The sequence below is a fragment of the Schistocerca serialis genome, chromosome 3, assembly GCF_023864345.2.
Source record: "Schistocerca serialis cubense isolate TAMUIC-IGC-003099 chromosome 3, iqSchSeri2.2, whole genome shotgun sequence".
Lineage (NCBI taxonomy): Eukaryota > Metazoa > Arthropoda > Insecta > Orthoptera > Acrididae > Schistocerca > Schistocerca serialis.
This window is the reverse complement of record NC_064640.1, coordinates 638,886,858-638,904,981: the sequence shown is the minus strand read 5'-3', so window position 1 is coordinate 638,904,981 and position 18,124 is coordinate 638,886,858. Positions and strand designations below refer to the sequence as shown.

At 40.5% G+C, this 18,124-nt stretch overlaps 1 protein-coding gene across 1 annotated transcript in view; it reads left to right on the top strand.

The window, feature by feature from the left end:
* The window catches only part of LOC126470522 (synaptic vesicle glycoprotein 2B-like), a 241,430-nt gene that overhangs the window by 176,413 nt on the left and 46,893 nt on the right, over positions 1 to 18,124 (top strand). Inside the window, exon 8 of the mRNA XM_050098436.1 lies at positions 10,447 to 10,535. Within this exon, the coding sequence (XP_049954393.1) occupies positions 10,447 to 10,535 (89 nt within the window). The remainder of the gene's footprint in view (positions 1 to 10,446; positions 10,536 to 18,124) is intronic.

Here is an 18,124-nt window from a genome sequence, read left to right as displayed (position 1 = left end):
TGTTTAATGCCATTGCAGCTGGAGATTTGGTGAAAAACATCCACTGAAAAGTGCAGCCCTTTATAACTTGCCTTTGTTTCCTCTAGTATGGAGTACCTTGGCTTTATCACACTATTTGTCATGATTCACATACACACTGCTCTGGGGAAATTTTGTTCATAGTGAGGAATATATTTGACCTGTGCTAACAGATAACTGTATAGGAGTGCTGGCTGCGACTATTAATCCTATTCTAAAGGAGGAAGTCATGATGTATGGTACTTGTTTATTTATTACAGGGTTGCAATATTGTGTAATTATTTAAGAGGTATGAACACATGCTAAATGAGATACAGGCACTTGGAGTTAAGTTTCATTGATTAAATATTTATTTCAACACATTAATGAACAAATTAGATGAGATGTATCCTTTTTTGCAAGTATTCTACAATATTAACAGTGTTTTAGTATATTGCCTGAAAGGCAAGTAAATTATCATCACATCTAAAGTCACACACATGCTAATTATTTCTTCATAAGCAAGGCAGTTTATCTCTATTTTGCAAACAAACCTCTTAAGTTGACTGAAAGCTGCAGGTTCATATTTAAACTGAACTGCACCATGAAAAGATGAATGTGCTTAACATTTATGATTTCAACCTATTCATTCCTGAAACACCTTATGTTTACTGCCAAAGGGAAACTAGGAAAAGCACCATATTGCCTTACTTCTATGAGGACTGGAGTCCTCACTGAACATTTACTGTTCTTGCACACTAACCTAGAGAAATTGCTACTTTTTGAAGAATGTTTAGTCATGATTCCCCTCCAAACTTCTTTGCAAGGAAGACATTAGCTTTTTCATTAGTCCCACTGCTCCCAACATCTGTGCAGTGTATGCCAATGTTTGTGTAGTGGGCACGTCTTCCTGGAATTGCATCCCCATGGCCCTGTCTGCCAATAGAATACCAGAATCTATCTCCCATCATTTGACTGTTGCAAATATGAAATAGGAAAATCTACCTACCCAATCCCTGAACCCACTTATCTGGCAGACTAACCTAATATACACTACTGGCCATTAAAATTGCTACACCAAGAAGAAATGCAGATTATAAACGGGTATTCATTGGACAAATATAATATAATAGAACTGACATGTGATTACATTTATACGCAATTTGGGTGCATAGATCCTGAGAAATCAGTACCCAGAACAACCACCTCTGTCCGTAATAATGGTCTTGATACTCCTGGGCATTGAGTCAAACAGAGTTTAGATGCTGTGTACAGGTACAGCTGCCCATGCAGCTTCAACACGATACCACAGTTCATCAAGAGTAGTGACTGGCATATTGTGATGAGCCAGTTGCTCGGCCACCATTGACCAGACGTTTTCAGTTGGTGAGAGCTCTGGAGAATGTGCTGGCCAAGGCAGCAGTCAAACATTTTCTGTATCCAGAAAGGCCCATACAGGACCTGCAACATGTGGTCGTGCATTATCCTGCTGGAATGTAGGGTTTCACAGGGATCGAATGAAGGGTAGAGCCACAGGTTCTAACACATCTGAAATGTAACATCCACTGTTCAAAGTGCCGTCAATGTGAACAAGAGGTGACAGAGACATGTAACCAATGGCACCCGATACCATCACGCCAGGTGGTACGCCAGTATGGCGATGACGAATACATGCTTCCAATGTGCGTTCACCGCAATGTCACCAAACATGGATGCAACCATCATGGTGCTGTAAACAGAACCTGGATTCATCCAAAAAAATGACGTTTTGCCATTCGTGCACCCACGTTCATCATTGAGTACACCATCACAGGCGCTCCTGTCTGTGATGCAGCGTCAAGGGTAACCGCAGCCATGGTCTCCAAGCTGATAGTCCATGCTGCTGCAAACGTCATCAAACTGTTCGTGCAGATGATTGTTGTCTTGCAAACGTCCCCATCTGTTGACTCAGGGATCAAGACGTGGCTGCACGATCCATTACAGTCATGCAGATAAGATGCCTGTCATCTTGACTGCTAGTGATATGAGGCCATTGGGATCCAGCACGGCATTCCATATTACCCTCCTGAACCCACCAATTCCATATTCTGCTAACAGTCATTGGATCTCGACCAATGCAAGCAGCAATGTCGCGATACGATAAACCATAATCACGATAGGCTACAATCCGACCTTTATCAAAGTCGGAAACGTGATGGTACGCATTTCTCCTCCTTACACGAAGCATCACAACATCTCTCCAGGCAACACCGGTCTACTGCTGTTTGTGTATGAGAAATCGCTTGGAAACTTTCCTCATGTCAGCACGTTGTAGGTGTTGCCACCGGCGCCAACCTTGTATGAATGCTCTGAAAAGCTAATCATTTGCATATCACAGCATCTTCTTCCTGTTGATTAAATTTCGTGTCTGTAGCATGTCATCTTCATAGTGTAGCAATTTTAATGGCCAGTAGTGTAGTTGTCATTGATCTAATACTAGATTAATTTAAAGCAGCAAATCATCATTACTCCATTGCCCAAAAATTGAAAAAAGGGGGAGGCTGATGATTTGCATTTCAAATTATTAGTTAGACCCAGTTTTATGTTATATGTAGTGAAATGAGAAAAGCTTCAAAGTTGAAACGTATCATTCAAGTTATGGGTATGCAAATTTGTTTGTGTTGATACATACCATGGATCACACATGTGGTATATAAGTATAATGTGTAAATTTTACAAGTAGAGACTGCATGGTAAAAACCACATATGAAACTAAAAGCTAGTACCAAACATGTGAAGCCTGCAAGGGTGGCCTTGCCTGTTGCGGCAATGGCTGGTCTTCCTGAGAGGTCCGGACAAGTGCAGAGAGTGGGATTGCTTGTCATTGGGAGCTCCAGTGTTAGGCGGATTATGGAGCCCCTTAGGGATATGGTAGCTAAGGACAGGAAGAAAGCCAATGTGCACTCCATGTGCATATCAGCGGGAGTCATCCAAGATGTGGAAAGGGTCCTTCCAGATGCCATGGAGAGTACAGGGTGCAGCCAACTGCAGGTGGTTGCTCATGTCGGCACTAATGACATGTGTCGCTATGGATCGGAAGAGATTCTCTCTGGTTTCCGGCGGCTATCTGAGTTGGTGAAGACAGCCAGTCTTGCTAGCAAAATGAAGGCAGAGCTCATGATCTGCAGCATCATCGACAGGACTGATTGCGGATCTTTGGTACAGACCCAAGTGGAGAGTCTGAATCAGAGGCTCAGATGGTTCTGCGACTGTGTAGGCTGCAGATTCCTCGACTTGCGCCCTGGAGTGGTGGGATTTCGGGTTCTGCTAAATAGGTCTGGTGTCCACTACACACAGGAAGTGGCTACACAGGTAGCAGGGGTTGCTTGGTGTGGACTGGGCGGTTTTTTAGGTTAGACAGTCTCGAGAAAAATCAGAAAGGGCTCCAGTTCCAAAGGGTACAGGGCAAAGAAATCACAATAATTGACCAAGCAACAGTTGGTATTGTAGTTGTAAATTGTCGTAGCTGTGTTAGAAAAGTACCAGAGCTTCAAGTGCTGATAGAAAGCACTAAAGCTGAAATCATTATAGTAACAGAAATCTGGCTAAAGATAGAGATAAATTGTGCCAAAATTTTTACAGAGGTGCAATCCATGTTCAGAAAGGATAGATTGAATAATGTAGGTGGTGGTGTGTTTGTGTCTGTTGGTAGTAGTTTATCTTGTAGTGAAGTTGAAATACATAGTTCCTGCGAATTACTCTGGGTATAGGTTATACTCAACAGCCATACCAAAATAATAATTGGCTCCTTCTACCGCCCCCCTGACTCAGATGATATAATAGCTGAACAGTTCAAAGAAACTTGAATCTCATTACACATAAGTACTCCACTCATACTGTTATAATTGGTGGAGACTTCAATCTACCCTCGTTTTGTTGGCAAAAATGCATGTTCAAAGCTAGTGGTAGACAGAAAACATCTTTCAAAATTGTACTAAATGCTTTCTCTGAGAATTACTTTGAACACTTAGTTCATGAGCCCACATGTATTGTAAATGGTTGCAAAAACACAATTGACCTCTTAGCCACAAATAATCCTGATCTAATAGAGAGTGTCATGATGGATACAAGGATTAGTGAACACAGGGCCATTGTAGTGAGGCTCAAAACCATATCAACCAAAACCACTAAAAATAAACACAAAATATATCTGTTTAAAACAGCAGATAAAAATCGCTTGATGCGTTCCTAAGAGAGAGTCTCCATTCCTTCCAAGCTAATTATGTAAGTGTAGACCAGATATGGCTCAAATTCAAAGATACAGTATCGACAGCAATAGATAGATAAATACCGCATAAGTTAATAGGAGATGGGACTGATCCACCATGGCACACTAAACACGTCAGAACATTGTTGCAGAAGCAACGAAAAAAGCATGCCAAATTCAGAAGAACGCAAAATCCCCAAGATTGGCTAAGTTTCACGGAAGCTCAATATTTACTGTAGACATCAATGTGAGATGCTTTTAATAGTTTCCACAATGAAACATTGTCTCAAAATATGGTAGAAAACCCAAAGAGATTCTGGTCTTATGTAAAGTACACCAGTGGCAAAAAACACTCAATACCATCACTGCACAATAGCAATGGAAATGTTACCAACGATGGCGCCACTAAAGCGGAGTTACTAAATACAGTTTTCCGTAATTCCTTCACAAAAGAAGATGAAGTAAATATTCCAAAATTTGAAACCAGAACATCTGTTAGAATGAGTGACATAAAAGTAGATATCTTAGGTGTTGCAAAACAACTCAAATCACTTAAGAAAGGAAAGTCTTCTGGTCCAGATGGTATACCAATCAGGTTCCTCTCAGAGTATGCAGAAACAATAGCGCCCTTCTTAGCAATCATATACAACCGCTCACTTGATGAAAGGTCTGTTCCTAAAGACTGGAAAGTAGCACAGGTCACACCAATATTCAAGAAAGGAAATAGGAGTAACCCATTGAATTACAGACCCATATCAGTGACCTCAATTTGCAGTAGGATTTTGGAGCATATACTGTACTTGAACATTATGAATCACCTTGAAGAATATAACTTATTGATACATAACCAATATGGATTCAGAAAATATCATTCTTGTGCAACACAGCACAGCACAGCACATGAAGTAATAAGTGCTGTCGACAAGGGATCTCAGATCAATTCCATATTCCTAGATTTCCAGAAGGCTTTTGATACCATTCCTCACAAGTGACTATTAATCAAATTGCATGCATATGGAGTATCGTCTCAGCTGTGTGACTGGATCTGTGAGTTCCTCTCAGAGAGATCACAGTTCATAGTGATGGATGGTAAATCATCGAGTAGAAAAGAAGTGATATCTGGCGTTCCACAAGGTAGTGTCATAGGCCCTCTGCTGTTCCTGATTTACATAAATGATCTAGGTGTTAATCTGAGCAGCCCCCTTAGATTGTTTGCAGATGATGCTGTAATTTACTGTCTTGTAAAATCATCAGACGATCAATTCCAATTACAAAATGATGTAGAGAGAATTTCTGTATGGTGCAAAAAGTGGCAATTGCCACTAAACAAAGAAAATTGCGAGGTCATCCACATGGGTACTAAAAGAAATCTGATAAATTTTGGGTATACGATAAATCACACAAATCTAAGGGCTGTCAATTCGACTAAATACCTAGGAATTACAATTACGAGCAACTTAAATTGGAAAGACCACATAGATAATATTGTGGGGAAGGTAAAACAAAGACTGCTCTTTGTTGACATAAGACTTAGAAGATGCGACAAACCCACTAAGAGACAGCCTACATTACACTTGTCTGTCCTCTGTTGGAATATTGCTGCACATTGTGGGATCCTTACCAGGTGTGGTTGACGGAGGACATCGAAAAAGTGCAAATAAGGGCAGCTCGTTTCATGTTATCATGTAATAGGGGTGAGAGTGTCAATGATATGATACATGAGTTGGGGTGGCAGTCATTGAAACAAAGGTGGTTTTCTTTGCAGCTAGATCTATTTACAAAATTTCAGTCACCAACTTTCTTTTCCAAATGCGAAAATATTTTGTTGACACCCAGCCACATAGAGAGAAATGATCATAATAATAAAATAAATGAAATCGGAGCTCAGACAGAAAGATTTAGGTGTTCCTTTTTCCCATGCGCCATTTGAGAGTGTAATGGTAGAGAAGTAGTATGAAAATGGTTCGATGAACCATCTGCCAGGCACTTAAGTGTGAACTGCAGAGTAACCATGTAGATGTAGATGTAGATGTAGATGTAGATGTAGATGTAGATGAAGTTTCATTTTCTGGCATATGAATACAACTTATTTAAAATAAAAATGTCATTGACCTAATGCTAATGCTATTTCCTTTAGCAAAAGTAATATAAATTGTTGCCATCTGTATTAAGAGCTCATGTTCCATCAAATATATATAAACTCAAAATACTGGTATACCAACAAAAACCTACTGCTAATTTTGTTGCAGTAAATGGCTTTAAAGCATAAATTTGTTTCCCTTATTTAGGGTAAGACGAATAGGAAATGTATATGTTCAAGTTTTTTTTTCATTTTTTGCTGCAATACATGAAGCAAAATACAGAAAAACATAAAGTAAAACATAATGCTTCAGTCTGTTGTCATTACTAATAAATGCATAAAATGCAGAAAAGAGAAAAAAATAATATACATTCTAGTGACATGTCAACAATTTCATGAGAGTGCGTACACACAAGGCTCTTACACTACTAGATTCTTAGGAATTACAGTGGATAATGAGCTACTATGGAAACAGCAAATTAACTCCATATGTAAAAAACTATCCATCCAACCAGGCCTTGGAAGGTCCAACTGTATCAACTGTCCAACATATCATCCTCATCTGATAGGCATCACTGATATGGAGGGGCATGTGGCCAACACACTGCTCTGCTGGCCCTTGCCAGTTTTCATGATGACAGCCACTGCTTCTCAATCAAATAGCTCCTCAGTTGTCCTCACAAGGGCTGAGTTCACCCGATTGCAAACAGTGCTCAGCAGATCCTGACAGTCACTCATCCAAGAGCTAGCCAAGCTTGACAGAGTAAAACTTTAGTGATCTGAGAGAAACCAGTGTTACCACTGTGGCAGTGCTGTTGGCTGTAAGAAACTTAGCTCCATAATATTCATAATGAAGCAGCTACACAATATGCAGACAAATGGATTCTATGCACAGTATACCGTGGACTCTTTGAATCAAACCAGCATTATGGGGTGACAGTTTCGGGAAACTCTAATAGTCAAGCAAGGAAGAGAGTGTTCACATTACAAAAGAAAGCAATTAGGATTATTTTAAGAAGAAAGGCTTCTAAAATATGTAGAAACTGCCTCAAAAATCTAGGCATTGTAACCTTTACATCTTTGTACATACATATTACAATAATATGCATGACAAAAGATTGACAATAATATACATGACAAAACATAGTTCAGAGTGGATTACAAATGCTAATGTACAGACCCACGACACACAGAGGAAGAACAGTATGCAATGCATATTCTGAAAATGCTTGAAAAAGGACCCCAGTACTTGGATCAAGCTACTAAGAAGACTGTTAAAAACCTACTTTATAGTATATATTATCCTAACTTTCTAAAGAAGCTCAAAGACTATCTGATGGAAAATGAATTTTACATTGTTAAAGAGTATCTACTAAAGGAGTTTAACCAGAATGGTTGCTCTTTAGAAATAAGTGGTATTGAATGTTGTCTGTTTTTGATGTGACTTACATTACATGTACTTTTATTTACACATTTTAATCCTAAATGATCAAATAAAATTCATTTCATCAATGCATTAACCACCTCCCTACACAAAATACAACTGCACCCTGGGTAAATATGAAACTGAATGTTGAATTTGTGTCATATACACATTGATTGAAAATTTTGTTATAATATATCTGAGTTCAGTCATTGTAACTAGTACACTACAGCATGTTTGCTACAAGGGCTTGTATTTTTACAAAAAAGTATATGACTCAGAATTCATTGTGAGCCATATTCTTTTTAAAAAAAATTTCAAATGTGTGTAAAATCTTATGTGACTTAACTGCTAAGGTCATTAGTCCCTAAGCTTACACACTACATAACCTAAATTATCCTAAGGACAAACACACACACCCATGCCCGAGGGAGGACTCGAACCTCCACTGGGACCAGCCACACAGTCCATGACTGCAGTGCCTTAGACCGCTCGGCTAATCTGCATGGATTATTGTTTCAAAACCATGCTCTTTAAAATTGTGTTCTTACCTGTAAATTCTGCAGAATTTCTACAGAAACAATTTTCAATACTCTAGTACTTCTCTTAAAACTTTTCACCCTTTTCTCATATAGAATTAACATAGAAGTCCCATGTCCAAAAAAATTACAGGAATGCAGCCAGATGACATCTTTGACAACCACTGGTGTTTTGACAGATGCACATTCTGTCATTTTCAAGGCACAAAAACTGAAAGGAAGTACTGTGCAAGGGAGCTTAAAACATTGGTATGCAGAGCATTTATGGAAAGATGAAACACACACACACACACACACACACACACACACACACACACACACACACACACACACACACACAATGTAAACACTACTGCCAACACACAATGAAAGATGACTGATATCAGAATTTATCAACAGTGAATATTAATAATCAATGGATGAGATAGCATTAAGTCTGTCACTCTGTATTTTGACAAGAGAGAAAGCAGAATTTCTCACAGAACTTAAGCAAAAGCTTCCATCTCTATTCATAAGGTTACTTGCTAATTTAATTTCAACTGCTTTCTTAATAACAATATCCCTATACTGGAAGTGCTTGCCATAATCTCCATGTTGTATAGCATAGGATGACTGGTGCCAAGGCAATTTTCTGCACAAGCATATTTGCTTACTTTTTGTAAGTGTATGTGATGCTTATGCTCAGTACATCAGTCCTCCATAGCACTGATGGTCTGACTAACATATAATATGCCACAACTGCAAGGATTATGAGAGATACCCACTTTACGCAAACCAAGATCATCCTTTATCGATCCTAACAGAAACGTAATCTTAGATGGTGGTCAAAAAACACATCTGAGATTAGGCCCCTTTTAGAATCTATGAAGGGTAAAGAATGAAGGATGATTTTGGTTTGTGTAAGGCAGGTGTCTGTTTTATTCCTTGCAGTTGTGGCGTGTCAGATATTGGTCAGACCATCAGGACTGTGGAGGACCAATGTACTGAGCATAAAGGTCACACATGTTTACAGCAGCTAAGAAAATCTGCTATTGCTCAACACTACCTTGGCACTGGTCATACTTCTGCTGTCAGTTATTTTTGGTAGTGTAGTGGTGCTTAGAGAGAGAGAGAGAGAGAGAGAGAGAGAGAGAGACGGAGGGGGGGAGTGTGTGTGTGTGTGTGTGTGTGTGTGTTACTTCTTGGAAGTGCTCTGCAATCCAAGGTTTTAAAGTCCTTTGCACAGTGTTTCGGTGGTTAGTGTTTAACATCCCGTCGACAACGAGGTCATTAGAGACGGAGCGCAAGCTCGGGCTAGGGAAGGAGTGGGAAGGAAATCGGCCGTGCCCTTTCAAAGGAACCATCCCGGCATTTGCCTGAAACGATTTAGGGAAATCACAGAAAACCTAAATCAGGATGGCTGGAGACGGGATTGAACCGTCGTTCTCCCGAATGCGAGTCCAGTGTGCTAACCACTGCGCCACCTTGCTCGGTCACAATGTTTCCTTTCTGCTTTTGTGCATTCAAAATGACAGAGTGTGTACTTGTCCAAACTTCAGCAGTTGTTGAAGACATGACCCAGCTGCATTCCTCTAGTATATGCCAGGAGAAACTCAGGTTTCATAAAAGTGCCATATTTATTGCATAGCTACTACATCTGGGTTACATATACACTTAATAAAAAGAAATTCTGAGTAGCAATTCAATGCATAGTTATTTCCTGCACAGTGTGTTTTCAGTTCTGTAAGGTTATATAATTGTACTATTTTAAGGAACATTGCTGCTCGCCATATAGCAGAGATGCTGAGTTGCAGATAGGCACAACAAAAAGAGTCTCACAAGTAAAGCTTTCAGCTGTTAAGGCCTTCATCAACAACATGCAGACTGCGGTCTCAGCCTGAGACTGCAGTCTCAGGCTGAGACTGCTGTCATGTGTGTGAGTTGTGTGTGTGTGTGTGTGTGTGTGTGTGTGTGTGTGTGTGTGTGTGTGTGTGTTAATATGTCTGTCTATTGTTGACAAAGGCCATAACCACCAAAAACTATAATTTTGAGAGTCTTTTGTTGTGCCTATCTGCGACTGAGCATCTCCACCACACGGTGAGTAGCAACTTTCCTACTTATAATATTGTTACATTGCATCCTGTATTTTCCATTGTTTGATTGTACTATTTCTTTCTTTCAGTTTTGGAATTCCTTCCTTCAGTTGTTTGTGTACCCTCATCGTAGATTGACAGCAGTGCTTGTCATTTTGTGGTTTACTGTTTCATTTGGGTGAGTTCATAGTGTAACAGGAGTCTAAATTCTTATCATATTTTCTATGGATGAATTTCATATATATTTCCGATATGATGTCCTAGAATTATACATGTTTCAGTTTGATGAACATATAAATCTGACTCAATGTTTTTGTAAATTGTTGCTCATAACTTTGCTCTGCAATGTTTCAAAAATATTAACATGCACATGGGTTACACCCTAAACAAACAAAAACTTGACATATAAGTACCACAAATGGCAGTCAAAAAGGTTAAAATACCTTGCTGATATATTGATTTCCTTTATTTTGATGGTTATCAGCGAAAAAGCTATGCCTTGTAAATGTTACTGTAAATGTAAGATAATTGGTAAATCCTAGAATTAACCAATGAAACCTAAGATTTACCATTGCAGTGTGGTAAAAGTCCAAAATTTCTCATTATATTCATAGATTTCAGACTTTTACCAAGAGACATTGTTAAACCTATGGGTTCACCAGTGCTAACTGGTACAAGCTGGGTCGAAGACTCCCGCCTCTGTTGTGCAGGTTCAGCCAAGTTTCATTGTTGCCAATTTTGCACTCAGATAAGTTTCTTTGTTGGCAATTATGAGGTCTCAGTCTACTCACTGCTATGTAGTTTCAGTCAGTGTTGAGCACCGTGTGTACGGTCATCTTTGCGACTCATTTTAGTGGTCTTTCTCCTGCAGCTTCACATCAGAATGAGTGATGTTATGCATAACAGATTTTATGAACTTTTAAGTGAATCAGTGAATAAGAAGAAGGACAACAATTTTTATGTAACTGCTGAGTAGTATAATATTCTGTTATGTAAAGTGAAAAATGCAGAAATCGTTCCTGATGAAAAATCTGTTCACTACAGACATTTGAATTGGAGGTGAAGAGAAACTCATAGCACTGGTGTCTACTGGACAATAAGAAATTTGTTATTATGTTCATTTTGATGAACTGTTTAATGTACTATATGAAACCCACATTGCTATAGTACACGGATGATTGTGGAACTGAATCGTAAATACAAGAATGTGACTACTGAATGAATCATTTCTTATTTGAGATTATGTGAACCATGTCAGAAAAATGCTTATGTAAATCATCTTCCATATAATTTGAAATGCCACAATAGTCAGCCTTGTTGTAACAAAAATTAATGTTCACAAGGTAACAGTTTTTACAAAAATTTTCACTAATATGGAATATTGCTTATTATAATCACATTGGAATGTAATAATGTTCAAAACACATAAATTTACAATAAATACAAACTATTTCAATAAATCGCTAAGCTGATTTTTTTTAATGAATATGGTTTTACTAGTTGGTATGGGTACGTCCTAAGATTCACCAACGTCTCTTGGTAAAAGATCGAAATCTAGGCATATAATAAAAAACTTCAGACTTGTACCACACTGTGATTGTAAGTCTTGGGTTTCACCAGTTAACTCTAGGATTTACCAATCACCTTACTTTTACAATGACATACACACAAATAAAATGTATGTTGAATGACTTATTACATGATATGTTCTATTATCAGAAATTGTATATAGAAGTAATATATACAACCAGCACCAATTTCTGCAATTATTTGTTTCCATACAATGGTGACTACACCATTAGACATTAACTGTGGGGTTTTTACAATGTACAACTGATGACTAATTATGTCTCTTTATCCAGTAAGCATCTTCTTTTTGTGATGTATCCCCAGATAGTGCCTCACCCTTTACTAATATGTTATTTTCTGTCTAATTGCAAGGTTTTGCAATGACTGAATCTTTCCTAGATGTGTCACTGCTTTTGTTATAGCAAGAACAAATGTGATTTATGGAACATAGTGCTTTATGGAGAAGCATGTAAGATATGTGCAGTATAGAATGTTCATAGTGCAAAACACATTGACTGAACAACAGTAATACAATTTACAGAATAGTCCAAACACCCATTTGTGACTGCTTAAATAATATCGTTAGGCTCACCAGAGCACCCCAGGTGACCAACCCAGGTGGCCTCTACAAGCGGATCTGTGAACTGCATGGATGCACAGTCTCTCAAATGGCACACATCATGATTGAAGGCACACCACTCCTCCCTTCTACAGGGTGGGAAAACCACATACATATATAAAAACACTAGGCATAGAAAAATACATGGTACAGAAAAAAATGCAGGTTACAGAAAAAAAGCACTTGGTACCATAAAAAAAGGAAGCTCAGATTTCTTAAGACACTGAGATTTCATCCATTTCATTGCCTGCCTATGGTGGTTGCTGCAGCATGTGTCGGGCAGGCTCTGGCAAGTAGAGGCAGAAGTGATCAGGGAGCAGTTTGGCATGCTATCCCCCCTCTTGTGAGGCAGTGAGTCAGATCGGGGATGGTGTCTCCATAGCAACATCCTTGTTGAGGTCAGCAGTTGGCACTGGAGATTTCAGCTGGGGCATCAGAGATAATGGCTGCATAGGGCCCAGCAATGGAGGCAGTGGTGGTTGTGGCATCAATTGCAGTGGGGACAGCACCAGCAATGACAGTCAAGGAGTGGGGATGGAGGTAGGAACTGCAGAAAGTGATTACCAAGCAGTAACCGCAGCTGCCGTGTGAACCGGCCTTCTGCGACACAGAAACAGGTGTTGGGGATGGAGTAGGTAGTGGCTCCTCCAGAACAGACTCTGTTGTGCATGGGCACAGTCGGTCAAAGTGACACGACATCTGCCTGACAGGAGTGCGGATGACTCACAGGCGTCAGCCCCAGTGACACTCAATGAAGGCAGGAACTCAGTTTGGTCAATGGCTGAAATCATGAGCCGAGACAGGTGCATTTGACCAGAGTTGATGTGAAGCCAATGATGCCAGTGGATGCAGGAGGTGAAGGAGGATCTGTCACTGGCATCCATGAAGCAGCTCTGCCACACTCTTGTCCCCCACCAGAGTGAAACGATATGAACTCAAAAAACTCTTTAAAGCAGCTTCAGAGGACCTAAAAGAAACATACTCCCACATTTGAGTTTCAAATGTCCAAACCAAGCATTTGGCCTCATCATTAGATTGAGGATGAAATGGGGTGGCTGTGGTAAACACTACTAGTCTGACAAAAAGATGAAAATTGGGGTCCGTAATCAGTAACCATGTTATATGGATGTTCCTCAATTGCAGCAATCTTAGACAGGGCCAAAATAGTGGCTGCCATGGATTTGGATGGACAATGTGCCTCATAGGCACATGTATTGTGAATACATAGAAAGAAGGATCCTTTATTGTATGATTATATGATAGAGGAACAAACACTGGTAGCAGTTACTTCTGTAAAATATCTGGGAGTATGCGTGCGGAACGATTTGAAGTGGAATGATCATATAAAATTAATTGTTGGTAAGGCGGGTACCAGGTTGAGATTCATTGGGAGAGTGCTTAGAAAATGTAGTCCATCAACAAAGGAGGTGGCTTACAAAACACTCGTTCGACCCATACTTTATTGCTCATCAGTGTGGGATCCGTACCAGATCGGTCTGACGGAGGAGATAGAGAAGATCCAAAGAAGAGCGGCGCGTTTCGTCACAGGGTTATTTGGTAACCGTGATAGCGTTACGGAGATGTTTAATAAACTCAAGTGGCAGACTCTGCAAGAGAGGCGCTCTGCATCGCGGTGTAGCTTGCTCGCCAGGTTTCGAGAGGGTGCGTTTCTGGATGAGGCATCGAATATATTGCTTCCCCCTACTTATACCTCCCAAGGAGATCACGAATGTAAAATTAGAGAGATTAGAGTGCGCACGGAGGCTTTCAGACAGTCGTTCTTCCCGCGAACCATACGCGACTGGAACAGGAAAGGGAGGTAATGACAGTGGCACGTAAAGTGCCCTCCGCCACACACCGTTGGGTGGCTTGCGGAGTATAAATGTAGATGTAGATGTAGATAGGGAACCTTGGAATAGCCATCCAATACAATGAGTGAATACTGATTTAAGAAGGGCCAGCAATATTGACATGTAGTCACTGCCACGGGGACTACGGTGTTAGGCAGGGGATAAAGACACCCACGGGGCCACCTGTTGTTGAACACAGTGAGTGGAACTGGCGGTAAGCCATGTAATGTCCCAGTCTATGCTGGACCAACACACATGCCGACAGGCCATAGCTTTGATGCAATGACCAACATGCAGAAGCCACAATACATTATGACATAAGTAAGCTGGAGTCACAATCTGGAGAACAACATCCACCATAGCTAAGAAAAGAGCCTTGTTAAACACAGAAATGCAGTGCTGGAGGAAGAATTAATTACACAAGGGATACAAGGCACAGCCTGAGGGTTTTTCCAGCCAACTGTGCTGCACAAAAGAGAGGACATGACAAAGTGCAGCGTCTGCAGTGACAGCCAATGCTATCGTGGCACTAATGAATGGCAAACCATTGACCACATTCTGGTCCTCAGTACATAAATAGAAACAAAGCAACTCATCCTTTTTAAAGGCTGGGTCTGTCCTGACTTGGAGGCAAGATAAGGCCTCAGCTTTGGTGGGTTGTGCCATCGACTGGTAATGGAGCTGATAATGATAATGGGAGTGCAAGAGAGCCCATCGCTGCAAACGATGCACTGCCTTGCCTAGCACAGAAGCCAAAGGGTTGAAAACAGCAACCAATAGCCTGTGATCCATGATTAAATGGAACTTAGAACCGTAGAAGAAGACATGAAATTTCTTGATGGCTAAAGCTACCTTTTCAATATGAGAATTCCTCTGCTGATTGCGAGTTAAAGTCTCAGAAACATAAGCAACGTTTTGTTCAGACACATTGACATATCTGTGCACCAAGACTGCACCATGACTGTAATGAGAGGCATCTGTAGCCAACACAAGATGCTGACTCCACTCAAAAGTGGTTGGAAATGGTGCAGATTGAAGCTTATATTTAAGGAAAGGGAACACTCGATCACAAGCTGGGGACCAGGAAAAAGGCGTGTTTTTATCCAAAAGTGCATGCAGGAGTTGAGGAAGAGTGGATGCATCCAGCATAAACTTATGGTGGTAATCCACTTTACCTATAAATGTTTGCTGGCCTTAACAGAGGTCAGCTGTGGCAAAGCCGCAATCAAATCAACATGGTGATGCAACAGGTTGACTTCTGTGTGAGAAATGTCAAAACCTAGGTATTCAATTGACAGCTGAAAAAATTGAGATTTGGCAAGATTACTCTTGAGAACCACAGACTGCAAAACAGAAAACAATGCTAGGAGACTGCTAAGGTGGTCTTCAGTGGAAGAACACTAAACAGTGCTATTGTCAAGGTAACTGATGCAGCTGGGCTCAGAGGCTGTCAACTGTTCTAAAAAATGCTGAAAATTCTGAGCATTCTAGTGATGCCAAAAGGCAAGCATTGATACTGATATAGGTTGAAAGGTGTATTGACAATGAGAAGGTGGCTAGCGGCCTCATCCTAGGGGAGTTGGAGGTACACTTCTGACAAATCAGTCTCGGAAAAGTAGTGGCCACATGGTAATTTTTGAGCAGCTTGTCAGGACAGAGCAAAGGATCTATCCTGGACTGTGAATTAATCATAACACTGAAGTCACCACAGAGGCATAGCTTACTTGTTGGCTTCTTAACGATGACCAGTGGTGTAGCTCTTCACAGGAAGAAATAGACCAAATGACATTGAGCGATGTCAAATTGTGTAATTGAACCTTGACAGAGTCACTCAATATGACAGGTGCCTGCCATGCCCAGACTCTTTCATGCCTGAAAACCAGCAGCAAAACCAAGCCAAGGGGAAAACAGAGATGAAAACTCAGAGCAGAGAGACTCCAGTTGCTGATACAAAACTTGATCCGACAATAACATTGCCTCAGTGGTAACGGAGAAACCAAAAGTATTAAACACATATAACCCAAAAAGGTCTGCAATATGGGAATGATCCACAACAAGGAAGGTGAGAGGGAGAACAACAGATTTTTAAAAGACAGGAGTGGAGAACTTATGTAGGATCAAGATCTGCTGTTTATTGTAGCTAACCAACTTCTGTGAAACCTGTGTGAATGAAGGAGAGCCCAAGTCCACACATCTTTGTGCATTTACTAAAATCAGTTCAGCTGATTCAATGATAATCTGGCAGGATCTTAAAAAGGAGCAAGTTGGCACAACAACTGATAAATGCACAGCAAAAGCCAGCAAAGAAAGAAAGCCCTATACAGGTTGGCATCACCCACACTAAAAATCTGGAAATGCTGGAGTAACCATGTCTTGTAGAAGTCCCAATCTTCAGCTGATTCATCATATATCACTTGCATTTTTAGCAGTTTATTAAACACACATAAGTCAATAACCAATTTGTTCAGGGAGATAGTCATTGTAGAGACTCTGTTTCTGTCCATCAGTACTATTGTGTCTGCCACATTGAAGATGGGCTACACACTGATGTGATGTGGCCTTTCATTCAACACTTGTTGCAAACTGGCCAATCTTAGGGCATGGAGCATGCTTATGTTGGACAAAGCAGTAGGGGCAAGATGGAAGGGGGGCACATGGCTGCTATTGTACCATGGCATGTTGGTGCTGTGGCGATAACCAACTCTGTCCCATGGACGAAGGTCATACTGCTGCAACGCCCCCCCCCCCCCCCCCCCTCCCACCTGCCATGCAACAAACTAGCAATCTGATTGCTTGCAGCCTGTGACACTTCAAAGGACTGTGCTATACTGAGCACATCCGTAAGTGTCAGATTCTCACACTGAAGTGCTTTTTTGTGGACTTCCCCTTCCCTATCCACAACCAGATGAATAAATAATAACATTACACACCATGTGATTGGTGTAGGGTTTGTGATGGGTACTAGTGATAAATTTACAACAATGGCTCAACCTGTTTAGTTCTACAGCCCAGGCTGTGTAATATTGGACTGGGTGTTTCTGACAATGATAAAATTCTACAAACATCACATTAATATGCATTCTGTCACAGTAATATGTTGAGAGAAGCTAGCACATTTCATCAGATGATAGGCTGGCTGGATCTCAAAAAGGAGAAAGTTCTCACAACAACTGATAAATGCACAGTGAAAGCCAGGGAAGAAAGAAAGCCCTATTCAGGTTGGCATTGCCCATGCCAAAAATCTGGAAATGCTGGAGTAACCATGTATTGTAGAAGTTCCTGTCTTCAGCTGATTCATTATATGCCAGAAAGGGCAATGTTGTACTGAGAGGAGAATAACCTGTCGCAAACGTGCAAAGGCCACCTGACTGAGAGCAGTGAGGAGAGACTACTGCTGTTCCACGAAAGCTTGCTGCTGGGGAATGATACATTGGAGTATTTCTTCCATCAAGATGTTTGTTGGGTCACTTAGCACTGATACTAACACATGGAGAAAATGTAAACTTCACTTATCAACAAGTTTATTACAGCAAGAACACATGCAATTTATGGAACATAGTACATTATAGAGAAACACATAAGATACAATGAAGTACAGGTGTGCATAGCACTGAATACATTGACTTTACAACAGTAATACAAGTTCCAGAATAGGCTGAGCACTCATTTGCGATCACTTAAATAATACTGTTTCCCTGCTAACTTACCAAAGCTTGCAAGGGGCCGATC